The 19,825-nt window shown below is 42.1% G+C and overlaps 1 protein-coding gene across 3 annotated transcripts in view; it reads left to right on the top strand.

Moving 5' to 3' along the window:
* DPYSL4 (dihydropyrimidinase like 4) overlaps nucleotides 1–19,825 on the top strand; it is a 64,719-nt gene that overhangs the window by 9,194 nt on the left and 35,700 nt on the right. For all 3 annotated transcript variants that reach the window (XM_043988044.1, XM_043988045.1, XM_043988046.1), the window contains exons 2-8: nucleotides 7,477–7,565; nucleotides 7,970–8,154; nucleotides 11,739–11,903; nucleotides 14,196–14,257; nucleotides 14,366–14,446; nucleotides 17,989–18,057; nucleotides 18,933–19,053. In XM_043988044.1, the coding sequence (XP_043843979.1) occupies nucleotides 7,477–7,565; nucleotides 7,970–8,154; nucleotides 11,739–11,903; nucleotides 14,196–14,257; nucleotides 14,366–14,446; nucleotides 17,989–18,057; nucleotides 18,933–19,053 (772 nt within the window). The remainder of the gene's footprint in view (nucleotides 1–7,476; nucleotides 7,566–7,969; nucleotides 8,155–11,738; nucleotides 11,904–14,195; nucleotides 14,258–14,365; nucleotides 14,447–17,988; nucleotides 18,058–18,932; nucleotides 19,054–19,825) is intronic.

Here is a 19,825-nt window from a genome sequence, read left to right as displayed (position 1 = left end):
CACTATGGGTAAATAAATATGTGTCCTCGATAATGCCCCCAATTAGATCTATTATCCCGAATTCAAGAACATCAAATTAATTCTATTAAAACATTTTCCATCTTAACTATACCTTTGAAATCTATCAGTCACAAACTTGATTGCTTCAGTGGATTTCTGATCTCCCTGATGTGGACATTTTCTTTAATGATGCAGATCACAGTTCATCCAACCCTTCTCATCATATGAGACCTTGGTCTCCATCTTCCTACAAATCTTCCAAGTGTTTTCATTCAAAGTGCTGTCAAACTTTCTTAAGACTCCTCAACAAATAATGCATGCATACCAGTGAGGCAGAATCTGTCTATTGGTTAGGGCAGGCCCTTGTTACATGAAAAATCCTCCTCGTTTTCTTATTTTAAGATAAATTTTAGTGATGCATTTTGTTTTTATATTACCTTCATTTCCCAATATATTATTCCCCATCCTCTCCCAGAGGTCAATCCCAAAGAAGAAAGAATACAAATAGAGAAAAATCATTTAGAAAAACTAACCAACCTATTGAAAAAAGTCTGCAATTATATATAGTGTTCCCCACTCCAACCACAGAGTAGAGGGAGGTGCCTTCTCATATCTCTTTTTGGGGGCAAGAATGATCATTATCATTTCAAAGCATTAAGTTTCAATGATTTTTTGTTGTTCTTTCCATTTACATTGTAGTTGTGGTGGTGGTGGTTGTTCAACTATTTCAGTCATGTCTGATTCTTCATGACCCCATTTGGGATTTTCTTGGTAAAGATATGGAGTGGCTTGCTATTTCCTTCTCTAGTTCATTTTATAGATGAGGAAACTGATCCAAAGGTGGTCAAGTGACTTAGCCAGAGTCACACAGCTATTAAGTGTCTGAGGCTGGATTTCAACTCAGGCCTTCCTGATTCTAGGCCCAGTGCTCTATCCAGTGGGCCACTTACCTGCCCTGTACTGTGGTAGTCATTTCATATATTGTTTTCCTGACTATGCTTACTTTCCATTTTATCATTTCATATGTTTGCTCACAATTCTCTTTATTCTTCATACTCACCTTGTCTTACAACAAAATCATATTCCATGACATTTATGGATTATAATTTTTTATCATTCCACAATAAATGGACATTTACTTTGTTTCTAGTTCTCTGCTACAACCAAAACATTGTTGCTATGAATACTTTCATGTGTATATGTAATCTTTCTTTTTCTTGGGTTATATACATAGCAATGGAGCATCTGAGTTGGAATGAGGATGCTTTAGTTAGTCTTCTTTAATATTTCCAAATTGCTTTCCAGAATGGTAGGACTTGTTCTCAGCTCTACCAGCTGATGAGTTGGTTTTATAGGAAAGTGAAAAAAGTCTGCTTCAGTGTACATTCATATTTCATCAGTTATCTCTCTGGAGGTAGAGAGTATTTTTTTCATGTTCATCACCATCATCATTTTCTTCACCACCATCCTTTTAGCCAGCTCTAAACAGTTTTGATGACTACTGCTTTATATTTATTTGAAATCTAGACTTGCTAGGCTACCTTCCTTCACATTTCTTCTTATTGATTCTCTTAATAGTCTTAACTTTTTGTTTTCCAGAGGAATTTTGTTTTTTTTCTAGATCTATAAAATAATTATTTGGTAATTTGATATAACCCTGAATAAATTAATTCATTTAGGTAGTATTGGCATTTTTATTATATTGGCTTGACCAGCCCAAGAACAATTAATATTTCCCCAGTTGTTTTGCTCTGTCTTTATTTGTGTGAAAACTGTTTCATACTTGCATTCCCATTATCCCTGGCTTTGTCTCGGCAGATAGACAGCCAAGTAGTTCACACTGTCTGAAGTTATTTTCAATGGGATTTCTCTTTCTATTTCTTGTTGCAGGGGTTTGTTGGTAGTCTATAGAAATGCTGATGATTTGTGTGGGTTTAGTTTCTATCCTGCAACTTTGCTAAAGTTGTTGTTTCACCTAGTTTTTAGTTGATTCTTTAGGCTTCTCTAAATATATCATCATATCATCTGCAAAGAGTGATATAGTTTTCTTTCTTCATTACCTATTTTTATTCCTTTTTCTTTGTAGATACTACTTATCATTTTAAGAAAGGCTACATTGGTTCTTATGCTTTCTAGTGTTTTTTAGCAGGAATGGGTATTGTATTTTGTCAAAGGCTTTTTCTGCATCTATTGATATATGAATTTTTGTTGTTTTTGTTATTGAATGATTAATTATGCTGATAATTTTCTGTTTCTCTTTCCTTCCTTTTTTCTTTCCTTCTTTTTTAGGGCAATGCAGCTTAAGTGACTTGCCCAGGTTCACACAGCTAGTGTCAAGTGTCTGAGGCCAGATTTGAACTCAGGTTCTCCTGACTCCAGGGCCAGTGCTCTATCCACTGCGCCACCTAGCTGCTCCTGATGGTTTTTTAAATATTGAACTGGCATTACATTCATTATATAAATCCAACCTGGTCATGGGGCATTACCTTTTTGATATATGGCTGTAATCTCCTTGCTAGTGTTTATTTAAAATTTTGGTATCAATATTTAGTAAGGAATTTTGTTTATAGTTTTCCTTCTCTGATTTTGCTCTCCCTGGTTTAAGTATCAAAACGCTATTTGTGTCATAAAAGGAATTTAGTAGGAGTAATTTTACCTATTGGTTTCAAATAGTTTATTGGTAGTGGGAATTGTTTTTTAAATATTTGGTAGAATTCACTTGTAAATCCATCTAGTCTTGGGGACTTCTTAAGGTGCTCATTGATGGCTTGTTCATTTATTTTTTTAAGACAGTGTTATTTAAGTATTCTATTTCCTCTTCTACCAATCTTTTCATAACCACTAAATATAATTGATTTCTTTTTATGATGCTATTTGGTGCTCCCCATGTCCAGTATCTTCCAACTCTCTCCCTAAAGAAGATATTTATCACACAGATGTGAGGCTTTTTTGTGTCCAGCAGTTCCCTCCCATTTTGTTCATCCTAAACCATGTTCTCTGACATCTTTTTCATTATTCTCCACTGTGCCTACCTTTGCATTTAGATTCAATCTAGTTTGAACTTCTATGCCTCGTTCATCCTCCTGCAATATACGGACACATCTTTTGTGTGATATTCTTTGTATAATTTTGTTGCAAGTGCTGTTTTCCCATGTCCTGCAATTAAAGGCTGACCCAGTGTTCCATGAAATTGTTGTTCACCATTGCCTTTCAAGCTTGGTGAATCCAGACCTTCAGCTGCTCCACTTTATTTGTCTCTTACATGGGAAACTGAATGCCATCTCTTCATACAGTTTGCCGATTCTCTGTCTTATGGTTTCATTTTTCATTGAGAATTTCAAGATTGTATATCTTTTCTATTTTCTAGTTATATGTTCAAGTAATTAGCCCTGGGCAAGCTCTTGCCTTTAGAAATGTAGCATCTAATTAATGGTTGGTAGACAGAAGAAATATGATTTTTTAGCTTTCTCTTCCCCCTTCCCCCATCAATGTTTTCCACCATTATGCCACTATCATTGTTGAAGCTCTAAGTGGATGGGATGTGCTTGTGTTTTTTCTTTGCTTCATAGGATGCCATAACCAAAGTCATCACCTCAACAAAAAATAGGAAAGTCTTAGGTAGGGTTAGGTTTGGGGATGAAGCTAATGAGTGTAGTTTAGGATCTGTTCGATTTGTGGTACCTGTGGGGCAATGATGAAACAAAAGCTTCAGGAAGCAGCACTATTCATTCTTGTCTTTCTATTTCTATTACCTAGCCAGTGCCTGGGACATAGGAGTCCTTCAGGAAGTGCTTATTTATTGATTGACCAGTAGAGGCTTCTAGCAGGCAATTGTAATATGAGGCTACAATTGAAAGGTAGAATAAGACTGAGCATGTGAACATCTGAACTTAGATGGTAATTAGTCCCATTAAGCATAGATGAGATGACCAAAAAAAAAACCATCAAAAAGGGATCTTGAGAGAATGTCAACAAAGGAGGAGACGCAGGTCAACTAGGTGGCACAGTGAATAGAGCACTGGCCCTGAAGTTCAGGAGGACCTGAGTTCAAATCCAGCCTCAGACACTTGACACTAGGCTGTGTGACTCTGGGCAAGTCACTTAAACCCCAATTGCCTCACCAAAAAAAAAAAGAAAGAAAATTTAAAGTATAAAAAAAGGAGAAGAGAACCAAAAAAGGGATATTGGAGAGATGGGGTTATAAAAAATCAGAAGGCAGAAATTATCTCAAATTAGTGAAAAGTTTCTTGATTGTCAGATGCAGTGTCCAGAATGCATCCATGTGGGATGAGATACATGCATACATGCAGGTAGACTATGAGAAAGACTCAAAAATTCTCTTAAAGTGCCCCAGTTTTTATATCCTCAGTCCAAACAACTCTGATCTCTTCTCTTTACCAAACAGTTGTTCCCCAGTTGACATAATAGTTGATGTGAGTATTTTTTCTTATCCTGAAGATGCTTTGTTTTGGGGACCATCCATAGTCTCCTATTCAAACAGTCCTGCAGTTTATCAGGCAACTCTGTTGCCGTTCTTTCTTTATTGTCTAACCTTGTGAGTCATCATGAATTATTTTCCCTTCTTACAGCTTTCTGCTAGAGTCATACTCAAGAATGTAACCCTTCAATTCCTCAATTTGATACTATTAGATACTCACAATTTTCTAACAAGTCCCCAAATATATCAGTCTGAACAGAGAATGACATGCTACTTATGGGATAGGTAACAAGTCCTTAAGACATAGAGGAATAAAACAAGCAAAATTACAATATGATGAATATAGAAATCCAGGGTCCGGGATGGAATCCTTCAGGTGTCTGGTGAATGCCTCTTGTGCCTCTTTCAAGCATCCATGGATGGATCAGGGTAGGCTTGGGGAGGTACTTTCTTGACTTTCTCTGGCTTGCAAGTGACTTGTGGAGATTATCTAGATAAATCTGCTTAAGTTTGCTAGTGATAAGAAAGTATAATTTAGCAAAACCTGACACATCTAATCACATTGGTCTTTCAGTAATTCAGTTCATATGATAAAAACCAGTTCAGAACTTATAAACAGAATAACTACAGGAAGGATATCAAAGTAGACTACTCTATAAGTCAGTTATTCTTGAATCCTTTACAGCAATTAAGAGGGTTCTTGAGCATTTCAAAAAACAAGATTAATTTTGTTTAAATTACAGTTTTTACCTGGTGTGGTTAGAGATTTGCTATGGAAGGAAGGCAGAACACAATTGTGATAACAAGTCTATTCCTCGAACCTAAGTCTAAGGGCATAAAGTCACTTAGCATAGGTATAAATAATAAAGCATCATTAGTTCTATTTAATTTTAGATAAGAGTCATAGTTAGCTTTCTGAACAGTCAATTGTGTAGCCAAGTTTCCAGGGTGTATTCATAGGCCAGGGGTATCATAGCCAGGCTCAGAATTAACCAGGTGGGAAACATTCCTATTCAAGAAAGGAATAGCACATGGGGAAATTAAGTCAAGAGGGATCCTGCCATCCTCTCATCCTTTTCAGGCACAGGACCTATAATAGTTCTTTTAATCACACACCCTTTGAGACACTCATGGTATTTTCCTTGAATGTGGATTACCAACTTAATGGTAATTGAGAACAACTGTACCTAAATTCAAAACTCATAACAATATCAAATTATCAGTTCCATGAGATTTTACCTCAAATACAAGTTTTTACTAATCCAACCTCAGGGCTAGGGTATGATTATTATTATCTTTCATGTTGTTGCAGTTACTATTAACAATAAAAAGTTTGCCAGGACTTTAAAAAATACCCCATCATTCCTTTTCCTTCTTTTTTCTTCAGTTAAACTCAGCCTGGTATACAAATCAATCATTAGAATTTTTTTTGAAATCACATTCTAGAATTCCACATAGATAGTGATGGATGATAGCTCACTCAAAACCTGAAAAAATCACTGTCTATTTAACTTTAAACCTTTATCTCTATATATTCACTCCCTAAGCAAAAATAAAATATTGAAGATGAATTGATTGAGTTTAATTTGGCTCAAGATATAATTTTTTTTATTTTATTTTTATTTTAGTGAGGCAATTGAAGGGGTTTAAGTGACTTGCCCAGGGTCACACAGCTAGTAAGTGTTAAGTGTCTGAGACCGGATTTGAACTCAGGTACTCCTGACTCCAGGGCTGGTGCTCCATCCACTGCGCCATCTAGGCTGCCCTTCAAGATATATTTTCTACATTACTATTCCAAGTATAACTTCATGAGTTTCATAATCACCAATCATCATATAAGTCACTTCTATACGATAAGCAAACTTGCAAATCCTCACCGTCACATTTTGGCAGTGTTGTTTATGATGGAACACAGGATCCCAGTTTCTCAGCAAACCATTCATATTTTAGAATGTGCATAACAGTTAGCAAGTTCTTCCACAGGGAAGATGAGGTTTTATAACCTTGCCCAAATTGAAGAATCCAAGGGACCTGGAAAGTTTACAGATAAGGAGATTTTGCAAGGTTGTTTTTTGAAAATATACTTCCTCCACTCAATAAGAAATTATTATTCTTCCTTTTAAAGCAAAATATAAACAATTAAGTACTTGATAGGTTTTAACATTATGATATAGCCTCTAATAATGTAATTCATAATTTCATAGTATACTATGATTATAAAAATTATGTTGTAATGATACAATTGTATCATACTCTTAACAGTATTTCTGAAATAATAGTTTTCCCAAATTCCCTATGCCCTAAAATTTAGAAACATAATAATAACATAAACTTATGGTTTATAAGGGCAGTCAATGAACAGTCATTGAAATCAAGCAGTCAAGAAACTACAGGACAGAAGACAGTGTTTCATTGAACTTGTCTAAAACAGTCAAAAGTCAAGACTGTGAAGGGAGGAAGGTGAGGCTAGAACAGGGATGGTGGCCTAAGCAAGGAGGGAGGAAGGGAGGGGCTGGCTGTTGCACTGAGTATGAAGGACAGGTGTTGGGAGAGAAAAGCAGAGAGAAAGAGAGAAGAAGAGGAACTGAAGATTAGACAGGAGAACTTCAAAGACCAACATCATGGATGTAGTGATGAATGTGAATGATTGTGAAGGGCAAGGTATGGCTGAGCACTCCTGGGGGAGGCTGATGTGGGGTGAAGGTGAATGTCCTGAGAGCTTGGAGAGCTGGTGAACTGGGAAGTGCAGGTATTGGAGGAAATGCCAAAGAGAAGATTGTCCAGTAAAACTAAGGCTTCTTCACATGCGCCGCTTTCTAATCCCCCATTCCTGTACACACAAAACTGATGTTAAGTGTGATGTCAGGACTTGGCATTCATTCCTCTTACCTTTTATCTTGACTAGATGAATGTCCATTGGCTACACTCTCTGTCACTCTAGAGACTTTTTGCATGAAAGTTTTTATGAGCAAAGTTATTGAGAAGGAGCATTCTGATGTGTGTGTGTGTGTGTTTCTCTCCCCCTTCCTCACCAACAGAGTGACCGACTGCTGATCAAAGGTGGAAAGATAGTCAATGACGACCAGTCATTCTATGCTGACATATATTTGGAAGATGGTTTGATAAAGTAAGTTTCTACAAAAACATACCTACATAACTGGCAGACATAGATTGCTTTTCAATCAAGGCAATTGTAAGCAAATTTCTCATCTCCTCTTCCCCACATACTTTTGCCACTGGGCCATGTGATCAGTACATAGAAAGTTTGGAAAAGGTGTCAAAGGTTTGGAGGTTTCTTGAAATGGCTGAAAGAAAAATATGGAATATTGTTCTTGGCTGTTGTGAGTCACTGAAGAGCCAGCCAGCACTGCCAGCCTCCTTGATTTTAATAAGATATTTCCCTATAACATGGGAACTCACACACACATACACACACACACAAACCACGTCCACCATTCCTTCACATGTAGCTTTGGGAGTCCCTGGGCAGCTGACCCTTCATAACTAGAAAGGTTTCCAATTTTTTTTCAGACAAATTGGAGAAAACCTCATTGTTCCTGGTGGAATCAAAATTATTGATGCATATGGTCTGCTGGTCCTGCCAGGTGGAATAGATGTGCACACACGGCTACAGGTCTCTGTCATGGGAATGAATTCTGCCGATGATTTCTATCAAGGCACTAAGGCTGCCTTAGCAGGAGGAACCACAATGATCTGTAAGTCTGTGTGTGTGTGTGTGTGTGTGTGTGTGTAAGAGAGAGAGAGAGAGAGAGAGAGAGAGAGAGAGAGAGAGAGAGAGAGAGAGAGGTGGGGGAAGCACTGGTGCCCTGGTGTGTTGGGTCTTCCTCATAAATTCACCCCTCCTGGGACTGCACAGGTTTGACAGTTGCCCAGCTACTCAGCCTTTGAGTCATCCTCAACTCTCTCTTTTCCATCTCCTCCCAAGTCTTGCATAGTTGACCTCCCCAACAAGTATATCTGTCCTCATCTCTTTACTCATATGGCCATTACCCTTGTTTGGAAACTCATTACCCCTCACCTAGACTATAATAGTAGCTACCTAACTGGGCTCCCTTCTATACTCTCCCCTCACCCATCCATAGATCATACTATTGCCAAAGCAATCTTCCTAAGCCAGGGGTTGGACCTCTGCTTGTCCTCACTCTCCTGTTGAAAACCCATTAGTGGCTCCCTATTGCCTACAAATGACATCCTTAGCCTGCCATTCAGACCTATGCCCAATGTGATTGCACCCAGCTTTTCCAGATTTATTTCTTGTTCTTCTACCTATGTTCCAGTCAAATTGACCCCATGTACCTGTTCTCCTGCCCCTGTGCTTCTCTCTCCCATCCTTCTGACTGCTTAGGCTGTCTCCACGTCTGGATAGCCTCTCCTTGCCTCTTCTGCACCTCTTAGAGGCTTTGACCTCCTTCTAGGTGCTAGCAGGGGCCATCCCTCTGTAAATCCTATTGTGATCGCTGCATCATTACTCTTTTTCTCCTTCCTTGGCGTGTTCTGTGCTATTTACCTGTTTAGGTATTGTATGTCCCCCACCAAGCTTCTTGAAGGCTGTCCTTTGCTTGTGTGTGTCTTTGCATCTCCAAGACTGAGACAACACAGGCAATTAATGTTTAATGACTTAAATGGGAATTGAATAGTCAGGAAACCCATGCCCCCTCCCAGACTCACCCTTTTCGAGTCAATGAATCCAAGAGAGAAAGCATTTCAAGTCCATTTTCCCTCTGCCTGTTCAAAAGCTGTACATCTTTGCCACTTGATGATTGTGTGACCTCAAGCAAACCCCTGAGCTTCATTTCCTCATCTGTGAAATAGAGATTAATAATGCTTTCCCTGCTTATCTCATAAGACTGCTCTCTGGGGAAAGTTTCATAAGCCTTAAGTCACCATTGGGGTATGAGCCATCATCATGACACAGGCCTTTTCCATACTTTGTTGTTCAGTTGTGTCTGACTTTTCATGAACCCATTTAGGGTTTTCTTGGCAGAGATACATGAGTGGTTTGCCATTTCCTTCTCTAGCTCATTGCATAGATGAAGAAAATGAGACAAACAGGGGTTGAATGACTTACCCAGGGTCTTACAGCTAGTGAGTGTTTGAGGCCAGATTTTAACTCAGTAAGATGGATCTTCTTGTCTCCAGGCCTGGTGCTCTATCTAATGTGCCACATCGCTGCTCTTCATACTTAAGACTATACTATGTGCACATCAGTGTGTCAAGCACTAGGGATTTACAAAAACCAAAAGCCTTAACCATGACCCCAAGGAGCTCCTAGTCTAATGGGAGTGGCAACATGCTAACAAATACATATAAACAAGACGCAAATACAGAGTCATTTGGCTCCATGGTTCTCCATCAATGGTTAAAAGCAAGGCTTCTCTTGGTTCAACTACTGTTGCCACTTAAGGAATGGGAGAGAGAGGAAACACCTTTTGGTTCTGAATACTCAAATATCAGAAATGGAGATGAGGATCCTAGGGCATTACTTATTCAGGTTCCAGAGTGACCCCCACTTCCATGTAATGAACTGCTTTGGGCCAAGGTTGACTTTGGCCTATGGGAAGGAGGTAAATCCAGCCTTCAATGGACTCAGTAATGGGGGGTCATGAGTATAATGGGCTCAGGTGGACAGCATCCCTACAGCTCTAATGCTACTTAGGGTGGCCTTGCCAATGTTTTGGCCAAGCCCAAGGCTTCCTCCCCAGCTTAGTTCATTGACCTGGCTCTTAGTAGCTTTAGAATTAGCCCCCATGAAGCCTTGCCTGTATCAGCATCATCCCAATTCTGTTTTGATATAATTAAGTTACCCTCTGTCACTCCAGGTGTGAGAAATAATATACATGACATTCCTTAGACTACAAGAGAGAAAGGGGTCCTTCTCGCAGGCAGGGAGCCAGGCTCTGTCTGTAGCCATCCCTTACTCTGCCAAGGTTGCCTGAACCTCATAATCTTTAGATACTGTGTTTTAATACACTGTCATGGGAATGATGTGTTCATAAACCCTGGGTACATGCATGAAGGTCTGAGAATGAACCAAAATGAGTTCAGGCTGATTCTGTTCCACACAGAGATTGAGGATCTGAAAAGGTTTTTTTGTTGTTGTTTTTATGAAAGGCAGGAAATAGGTGGTGATCTGTCCTCACTGTGTCCCCTCCAATTCATCTTTTAAGAACCTAAAATTGGGATCCCAAATGTTTGTGTTTCCAGAACTAAAGCCTTAACTAATGACATTTTAACTTTCTTTTTTTTTCTTTTTTTTTGGTGAGGCAATTGGGGTTAAGTGACTTGCCCAGGGTCACACAGCTAGTAAGTGTTAAGTGTCTGAGCTCAGATTTGAGCTCAGGTACTCCTGAATCCAGGACCTGTGCTCTATCCACTGCACCATCTAACTGCCCCCAATGACATTTTAAAATTATTCTCTCTGTCCTAGGATTGAACATTTCAAAATTATTTGTGGGCATCAGGGTTAGTGTGATAGTTTTAATGATGGGAGCCCTTGGGTAATCTGGTCCTCTCACTGGTACATCTGTGAATTACTCTTTAAAATGGGCAGCTAGATTTGAATTTGTCTTCATATGTGACCACATTCTACACTCCCAGGACCCTAAAGGCTGCTGGGTCATTGAGAGGGACAGCAAGCATGATCCACCTTGGGTTGGGGATGGGGAACATGTCTGTCATCTTCTCTGAAGGCCTGTTGGGGCAGAGTCCCTGATGGGAAGCTTGCTCTACTGTGGAGCATTTAGCTTCTTTCCTGCAGAACTGGACCAAACTCTGGAGCAGCTAGATGGTGCAGTGGATAAAGCACCAGCCCTGGATTCAGGAGGACCTGAGTTCAAATCCAGCCTCAGACACTTGACACTTACTAGCTGTGTGACCCTAGGCAAGTCACTTAACCCTCATTGCTCCACAAAAAAAGAACTGGACCAAACTCTTTCCATTTATCTGCAGACCTTCTGTCTCTCTACACTTAGTCCTCCCAGGATCAGGCCTGCAAGGTGCCAGGCAGGCCCATGGAAATCAGGCAATGGGTCAAAAATTTGACAAAAGAAAAGCGAGGGGACCATATCTTAGAGCAGAGCAGGAGCCCTCAGTAACATACCCAGGTCACTGCCTCTGGTGAGCCCCATTCCACATGAGCTTCCTGGTAAGTGTTCAGACCTTCACTCTCATCCCAGAGGTAAAGGCAGCACCACACAGAAGCTGGCTGATCCAGCAGCAGACGCCCTGGGGACTTCTTGCTGTGCTGGCCTGACAGCCACTGGGTTGTTTCCTCCTACAGTGGACCATGTGCTCCCTGAGCCTGGTATGAACCTGCTCACTGCCTATGACCAGTGGCGAGAATCTGCGGACAGTAAATCATGCTGTGATTACTCCCTACACATTGACATCACCCGCTGGCATGAGAGTCTCAAGGAGGAACTGGAGGCCTTGGTGAAAGACAAAGGTAAGAACATCAGGCTCAGGGGGTCAAGGTCAATGCCGTTGGGGATGCTGCCTTCAGGGGCATAGTGGGACAGGTCTGTCACCTTCTCTGAGTCACAGACTTATTGGAGTAGGGCTACATCTGAGGGGTGGCTTGTAAGGCTCCAGGAAATAGAGATCCAAGGTTGAGACTTCCCTCATTTTACAGGTGAGAGGGGAATGAACAGTGGACTGCACTTCCATCCTTCCTGATGACTGGGTGCAGGACAGGGATGAGGACTCATATGTCAATGCCCCTGTCCAGAGGAGCCAGCCTCCCCCACTCACAGGAGCTCAATCATTGGCAGCTGAATCCCTGAAGGGAGCCTTTGAAGGGGGTCAACGTTTCCTTCTCACACCTAGGATAAGGCGTGTGGCCAGTTCCTCTCTAGTGAAGAACTAGGAAGTTTGGTGAAGTTCCTGTGTTCTTCCTTGAGTCTTGGGGATTTGGGCCCCTGCATATCTCACAGAACAGAGAGGGTTGAGCCTGTGAGGTCACCACAAGGCTCAGCTGGGCAGACTGTACCTCCATGTCTGTTGTTAGTGAGCTTTTTTTTACTTTCGGTCGCAAGTGCTGGAATGTCCCCCAGAGGCTCCCAGGCCTGATGGGACCTGAGGAGGAGTGACTGCTGCTCATTCTGCAGCCCCGTGGGCATCCCTGTGGGGGAAAAGCAAGCAGCATCCTTGCAGGCTGGCTTGTGTGAAAGGACGAAGGACATTCTCTTTTTGTTTTCATATCATCGGTGCCCTGCGCAGGGACTGTTTACCCAGGAGGCACGTTGGTGAAAACTCATTTCCATGAAGGCTTATTCATTGTCACCTGAGTGGATGGAGATGAAGTCCTTAGCTCTCTTTCTGCAGGCAGCAGGCCCTGCAAGGAAGCCTTAGCTGTGGGAGGAATAGGTTATCTCTTCCATGGGATACTTTGGGGGGATTCTGCAGACCTTGCTGTCCATTCCTAGGGCCTCAGGGGCACATATCAGCCACTTCTCTGGGCTCAGGTACTAAGGGGAGATGTAGATATGTTACTCTGGAAGGGAGATAGAGGGCAGCTTTATCATTCATTAACATTTGAGCATGAATTTGTTTTTTAATGCTATTATGCTGCCTGTTGCTTAGATCAGGGGCATGAATGTATGAACTGCACAATTTCAAGGCCAAATGTTATGACCCTTTGCACACCAATATCAAGTGAGGAAAATTCATGATCCACAAAATAGATCCTAATGATTCCCGATCCCCATGGAAGCCCCTCCTCCTTCTCTTCCCAGAAGGAGTAAGGCTTACCAAAGCTGCCAGCTCTGCCTTGGCCCCTCCTACCTAGCAAAAGAGAACAGTTTAGATCAGAGGTCACAGGAAGTCTCCTCCCAAAGCTCTATGGAGCTTTCAACCTGTAGTGTCCACTTCAGTTCATCAAAACAGAATCATTGCTTCCATGCTCCTGGGTGTTTGTGGGGTTGGGGGTGGGGTGCTGAAAGAGCCATCCAAATCCAAGCATAAAATTCAGCACTGGCTCCCATGTCTTGCTTGAGCCCCTGAGAAATTAGGCATGACAACTAGAGGCAAGCAAAAAGCCTAAAAGAAAGTACATTGACTAGCCTTCTGGTAGTATTCAGTCTTGTCATTTGGAGGAGTGTGTCCAAAGAAGGAATTCCCCTGGTGTACTTGCTGCAGACCCAGAAGTGGGCGGTCCCTGAGAGGAGGGAAAGATATGGGCAATGGCTCAAGGAGGCAAATTTGACTTAGATAAATGATACTGATGAGATGGGACTCTATCTCAGCCCAGACTTCACAGAGCTCATGACTGGGAACATGTCTGTCCCCAGGGCCCCATGCTATGGTCATTTCACCATTCAGGGTGGGTGTGGGCTAAGCCCCTGCCAGAGAAACTGAGCGACTGAAGGACAATCATGTGAGAGAGAGATTAACCTTGTTCTGCTTGGTCTCAGGTGGTGGAACAAGGAGCAACACATGCAAGTTAGAAGAAGCATCTCTAGGTTTGATAGGAGGAAACATTCCATAAGGGTTTTGAGCTGTCCGCATGAGATGACTCCAAAACCCTCTTGGGGGGTTTTCAAGTGAAGGTTGGATGACAGGCCACTGATATGGTGAGGAGGTGTTCACTTAATGCTTGGGCAGATGCCCTCAGAGCTCTCCACTATGAAATGTTGTTTGGCCCAGGTTCTGCTGGACAAAAAGCCAGTCAAATGGCCCTATTATGCACCTCTTTGACTTACTCAAATGGGAGTTACTGGTTCTTTCTTGTCATTTTCAGGTGTGAACTCCTTCCAAGTTTTCATGTCCTATAAAGACAAATACCAGTGTACTGACGGCCAGGTAACCTTCACTCAAAATATACTTAAGCAAATGAAGAAATGTTAGCAAGATATTTATGGGAGAGGTCCCTATGTGTAATAACGTGCTGTATTCTTTTTCTCTTACCAGATGTATGAAATTTTCTGCATCATCCGAGAACTGGGAGCCATCGCACAAGTACATGCTGAAAATGGGGATATTATTGATGAGGTATTTATTTCATTTAGAGGAATACTTTATCAAATAAGTTATGTGATACATGATGGATTGACCTGACTGATGAAGGACCAAAATACAAGGGCTTTGTGTTTTTCTGAGACTTTGCCAGGGCACTGACAGTTTCCACTCTGTGTGTGTGTGTGTGTGTGTGTGTGTGTGTGAACAAAATACAAAATATTCTCTATTTCTAAATTTATGTTGACTACACACAACTCTGACTCCTAATCTCTTTCCTCATGGTGGCTATGCCAGCCTTTTCTATTAGCCTCAAAATCAGAAGTCTACTTCCTGTCTCCTCATTCTCCAAGCTGAGAGCCATACCTGCTACTTGACTGAAGGTTGAAGCCATCTGACTTGATCGCCCTTCACTACCCTTCTCCCCACTTCAGAGTTTATACTCCCAAGCCTGACTTCCTTTTAGTAAAGTAAACCTCTACATTTGTGCCCTCCCAACCACTTTCACCTCCCCACAAGACTTCCTACACCTATTATCTCTTTTGTTCATCCCTCCTTCTGTTGGTATACAGGAGTCTGCTCTGTAAGCTCTTCCTTTGCTGTGCAATCCACTCACTCAAACTTCCCCTTTCCTTCCTCCTCTCCTCTTCCATGCTTCTTTATTCATGAATACTGCCTTCCTCCACTTGGTAGCCAAACCATTACTTAACCTTTGTAGGTTGGCTTCTGTGCCCACCCTCCAAATAAAGGGCTCTCTTCAAAGTTACTCATAATTTCCTGTTGGCCAAATCTAATGCCCTTTGCTCAGTTCTCATCCCATTGGATGGCTCTGCAGTATCTGACACTTGACCACTTCCTCCCTCTTTATATTTTCTCCTCCAGGGGCATGCTTGATTCTACTGCTTCTCCCAACTCCTCTTAGCTATCTGGTGAATCTTCTCTGATTTCTGTCCTCTTTTATTGTCTCACCTAATTAGAATGGGGACAGCAAGGAGGCAAGGTGGATAGAACACTGGACCTGGAGTCAGGAAGACCTGAATTCAAATCCACCCTCAGACATTCGCTGTGTAACCCTGAGCAGTGACTTAACTGCTGTCTGCCTCAGTTTCCTCATCTGTAAAATGAGCCAGAGAAAAAAATGGCAAACCACTCCAGTCTTTTGCCAAGAAAACCCCAAATGAGGTCACAAAAAGTCAGACATGACTAAAACAACTGAAACAACTGAACAACAATAAAACCCAGGAGATATTCTAAACCTCCTGACTGCTCTAGGACCATGGACAGCACCAAGCCCTTGCAAGACACTAAATGCCCAGGACAGGGACATCTCCCAGCATTGTCTGCCCCAGTTGAGGCATAAACTAAGTGTTCTACTTTTCACTGGGGCTGTACCAGGACTATGCACTCAGAGAAGAGGGCAAAGGAATAGAAATAGGAAAACTGCTAGGATCACTGAAACCCAGGCTGAAATGTATCTCAAGAGGGAATTTAAATCTTAGAAAACATTAGCAAGGGTGAAACCTGGTATTTATAAAATTAATCTCCAATGTATGCAAAATATTCCCAGTTTAGAATAGGGAACAATAAGCATTTCACTCCCTGAAGCCTGGCATTAGAGGGGTGGTTTTGGAGGCAGGAAGGCCTGAGTTCAAATTTGTCCTTGGACACTTGCTAGTTGTGTGATGCTGACAAGTTATTGAACTTCTTCCTGCCTCAGTTTCCCTAGTTGTAAAATGATGGCATTGAACTCCCTAGCTTCCTGGCTTTTAGAGCAGTCCCAATAAGGGTTAGAACATCTCCTGGGTTCAGGCCACCCAGTGGAACAGACAATATGGATCTACACAATTATTCAATGTAAAGGAGAACCTGTTTTTTGGCTCAGATGCCCCCCCCCCAAGGGAGTTTTGAATCATGGTGACTAAGATGCTAGTGCATAGAGCATTGTCCCCATACTGGGAACAAAGTCTGCCCTTCCCAATATACATGAACCTTCTAAGAAAGGTAGCTGGGGACCAACATTACATTTTTTTTTAACTGCTTATACTCCAATGAACCTCTCCTTTTGGCCACTGGAACTTTGTATGAGGCATATGTACTATATGAGTTGATGGGATCTGTTCTATGCCAGACCCTAGAGAAATGATCTGATTATTAAAACTTTGTTAATATGTGGGTCCTGATGCTTGAGTATAGTAAAAAACACTGGACTTAGAAGCCAAACACCTGGGTTCCAGTCTTCTCTGTGATGCATATTTGTTGTGTAACCTTAGGAAATCACTTTGTGTCTCTGAGCAGGTTTTCTCATTTGTAAGAGAAAGATAACAGTTCTTGTACTGCTTTCTTCATAGGGTTGTTGCAAAAAAAACCACCCTACTTTGTAACCCTTAAAACACTTTATAAAAGAGAGTTGTTATAATATTTGCCTGCGTGCACTAGGAATGCGCACACAGGGTCGATATTTTGGAAAACTGAATTCTCCTTCTGGATCTTCTGTCACTCAGCTGTGTGACCTTGGAGTGACTGCATCACCTTTCTGTGCCTCAGTGACTTCACTGGGAGAATATACTTCCCCTTTTTCACCTACTTTGGTGACAGTATCCTATCCATTTACCAGTATAATAAGACACCAACGTCTTCATACCCTCAAATATTACCAAAGGCCATTTTTGCAGATGCATATTATGGGATTGCACACTCCTTGGTATCATAGAATTTAGGTCTGGGAGGGATTTTAAAGATCACTGATTCTTTTTTTTTTTTTTTTTTAGTGAGGCAATTAGGGTTAAGTGACTTGCCCAGGGTCACACTGCTAGTAAGTGTTAAGTGTCTGAGGTCGGATTTGAACTCAGGTACTCCTGACTCCAGGGCTGGTGCTTTATCCACTGCGCCATCTAGCTGCCCCAAAGATCACTGATTCTAACTCCTCTTCCATTTGTCAGATGAAGAAACTGATTCTCAGAGCAGTGAAGTGATTGCACAGTCACTCAGCTCACAAAAAGCGGACTCAGGACTTAAGCCCAGGCCTCCTTCTTCCTCCAGATTCAGTATTTTCTCAACTACTCCTTTTAATTCCCATTTATTCTTTTGCCTGCTCCAGATTCCTGTCTAGGTCCAGAATGAATTTTAAATGACTTAGAAAACGAAACACAGGGTTAAACAAGATAATTACAATTAATACAGAAGAAAAGCCTATTAAAAGGAGAAGAGGAAGAGCTAGTACTGGGAATCTGGGGTGTCAGTGAGTCTGTGAGTGCTGAATTTGCTTCTGAGTTTCCTTGCTGGAAAGGCAAAAAGTAGGCTTCTGTAGTTTTCACTGATTAGAAAGAAAATTATCAATAGTCAATGAGGACTCTGTTTATTATATGGTTCTTTGTCATCTGGGTCACCCAGTGGCCATGATGAAATGTTTCCAAATCCACTTACTAAAGACAGAAACTCTATGAGAACCATTTCTTGGCATAGCATAGACTGCTTCCCTTGGTGCAGGCACCTCTTCAGCACTTAGACACTGTATGTAGATTTCTGACAATCTAACAGTGAAGAAACAGAGCTCGGTATGTTCTTTCTGGCTGATTTAGGAACAGAAAAGATTGTTGGAACTTGGGATCACTGGACCAGAAGGCCATGTTCTTAGCCACCCTGAGGAGGTAAGTGATGCCTTCCTGTGTCCACCAGGATAGATGCCAATACCAATGCCCAGCCCTCTGCAGGGGTGCCTACCCTCAGGAGTCTGATACTCACCTCCTTTCTTTAATCTGATGTGGAACTGGCACTGGTCATATCCCTGTAGCCTAAGACATCAAAGAGTATACCTTGGGATGCTTTTCTCCCTGCAACATCAGTAGGCTAGCCCCAGCAGTTCCATCCACAAACCCCAGCATTCCACATTTTTTCTTCACCAGTCCCTGGCTATCTGTGTTGGACTGATTTAAGGCCCAGTCAGAGCCACACTTCTGCCCTCCCCCAGCCCCAGTGGAGCCTACTGAAAGCAACCCTGAGCAGGGCTCCCTTGTCAGGAAGTCCCAACCACCCCATATTACAGAGCTCCAGAAGCCAAGTGGGAAACAGGAGATGGATAAAACTCTTCCTTTCCTTCTTTATGACAGCCAATTAGTCGGTGCAATCCCCCATTTCCTTCTCACGGTAATCTCCGTGAGCTGGGGGGGGGGGAATTGGTTTGCAGAGAAACCAGCCCAGCCAAAACAAAAGGGTACTGGAAATGCTCCCCTCTCTCCCTCCTTCCCCCACCTCCCTCCCTCCCCCTCTCTCTGTCTCTCTTTCTCTCTCTGTCTCTGTATCTCTATCTCTATCTGTCTCTCTTTGTCTATGTCTCTGTCTCTCTCTCTGTCCATCTCTCTGTCTCTCTCTCTACTTCTCTTTGTCTATATCTCTGTCTCTCTGTCTCTATCTCTGTTTGTCTGTCTGTCTGTCTCTCTGTCTGTCTCTCACTGTCTCTCTGTCTGTCTCTCACTCTCTCTCTCTCTCTCTCTCTCTCTCTCTCTCTCCTCCCTCCTTTGGCCAGGTGGAGGCAGAAGCTGTGTACCGGGCAATCACCATTGCCAAACAGGCCAATTGCCCCCTCTATGTCACCAAAGTGATGAGCAAAGGAGCAGCAGATACAATCGCTCATGCTAGGCGCAAAGGTAAGGACTAATGTCTCTATGGTCTCTCTTCCTACTGCCTAGGCCATTGCTTGAAGCCCTGTCTCCACAAGGACCATAGACCAAGTAATCCTAGGCTTTCTGCCCATTAGCAGCTCCATGCCCCAAAGGATACTACAGACAGATCTCTTCTCCAACCATATTATATTATATCAAAAGGAACTCAAAGCAATCAATCAATTAATAAACATTAAGCACCTACTATGTGCCCAACACTATGCTAAGTGATGGGGATACAAAAAGAGGCAAAAGACAATCCTTGCTCCGAATGTACTTACAATCTAACAGAGAAGACAATGTGCAAACACATATATACAAATCAAGCTATTTACAGGGTAAAGAAGAAATAATTAACAGAGAAGGTGCTGTGATTAAGAGGGGTTGGGGACCCAACATGGGGATATCTTGTGCCCAGGCAGGGCACCAGATGCAGAGTGGAGCAAGCTGAGGTTCCAGTCTCTGCCCTCTGTAAAAGAGGGCACTGGGAAGAGTTTAGTATTCCACTCTCCAGCCCTTCAAATTGAGGAGGCAGGGTAAGAGGCTGAGGCAGGTAGCAGGTGGTGTCAATTGAGGCTTGATTTAGCGGCGTAATGGTGAGATGAGGGTAATGAGCTTAACCTGGGTGGGATATCTTATCCCTAGAGGTGAAACCAGGCAGGCAGAAAATGCAGAGTGGATCTTGTACTTCCTGTAACCAGTTGCCATTAGTGATGGCCTCCTGCAGGTTTGAATTTCTCATCATTGGAAGGAAAAG

Source organism: Dromiciops gliroides, chromosome 2 (genome assembly GCF_019393635.1).
Source record: "Dromiciops gliroides isolate mDroGli1 chromosome 2, mDroGli1.pri, whole genome shotgun sequence".
Classification (NCBI taxonomy): Eukaryota; Metazoa; Chordata; class Mammalia; order Microbiotheria; family Microbiotheriidae; genus Dromiciops; species Dromiciops gliroides.
This window is presented reverse-complemented; position numbering and strand designations above follow the sequence as displayed.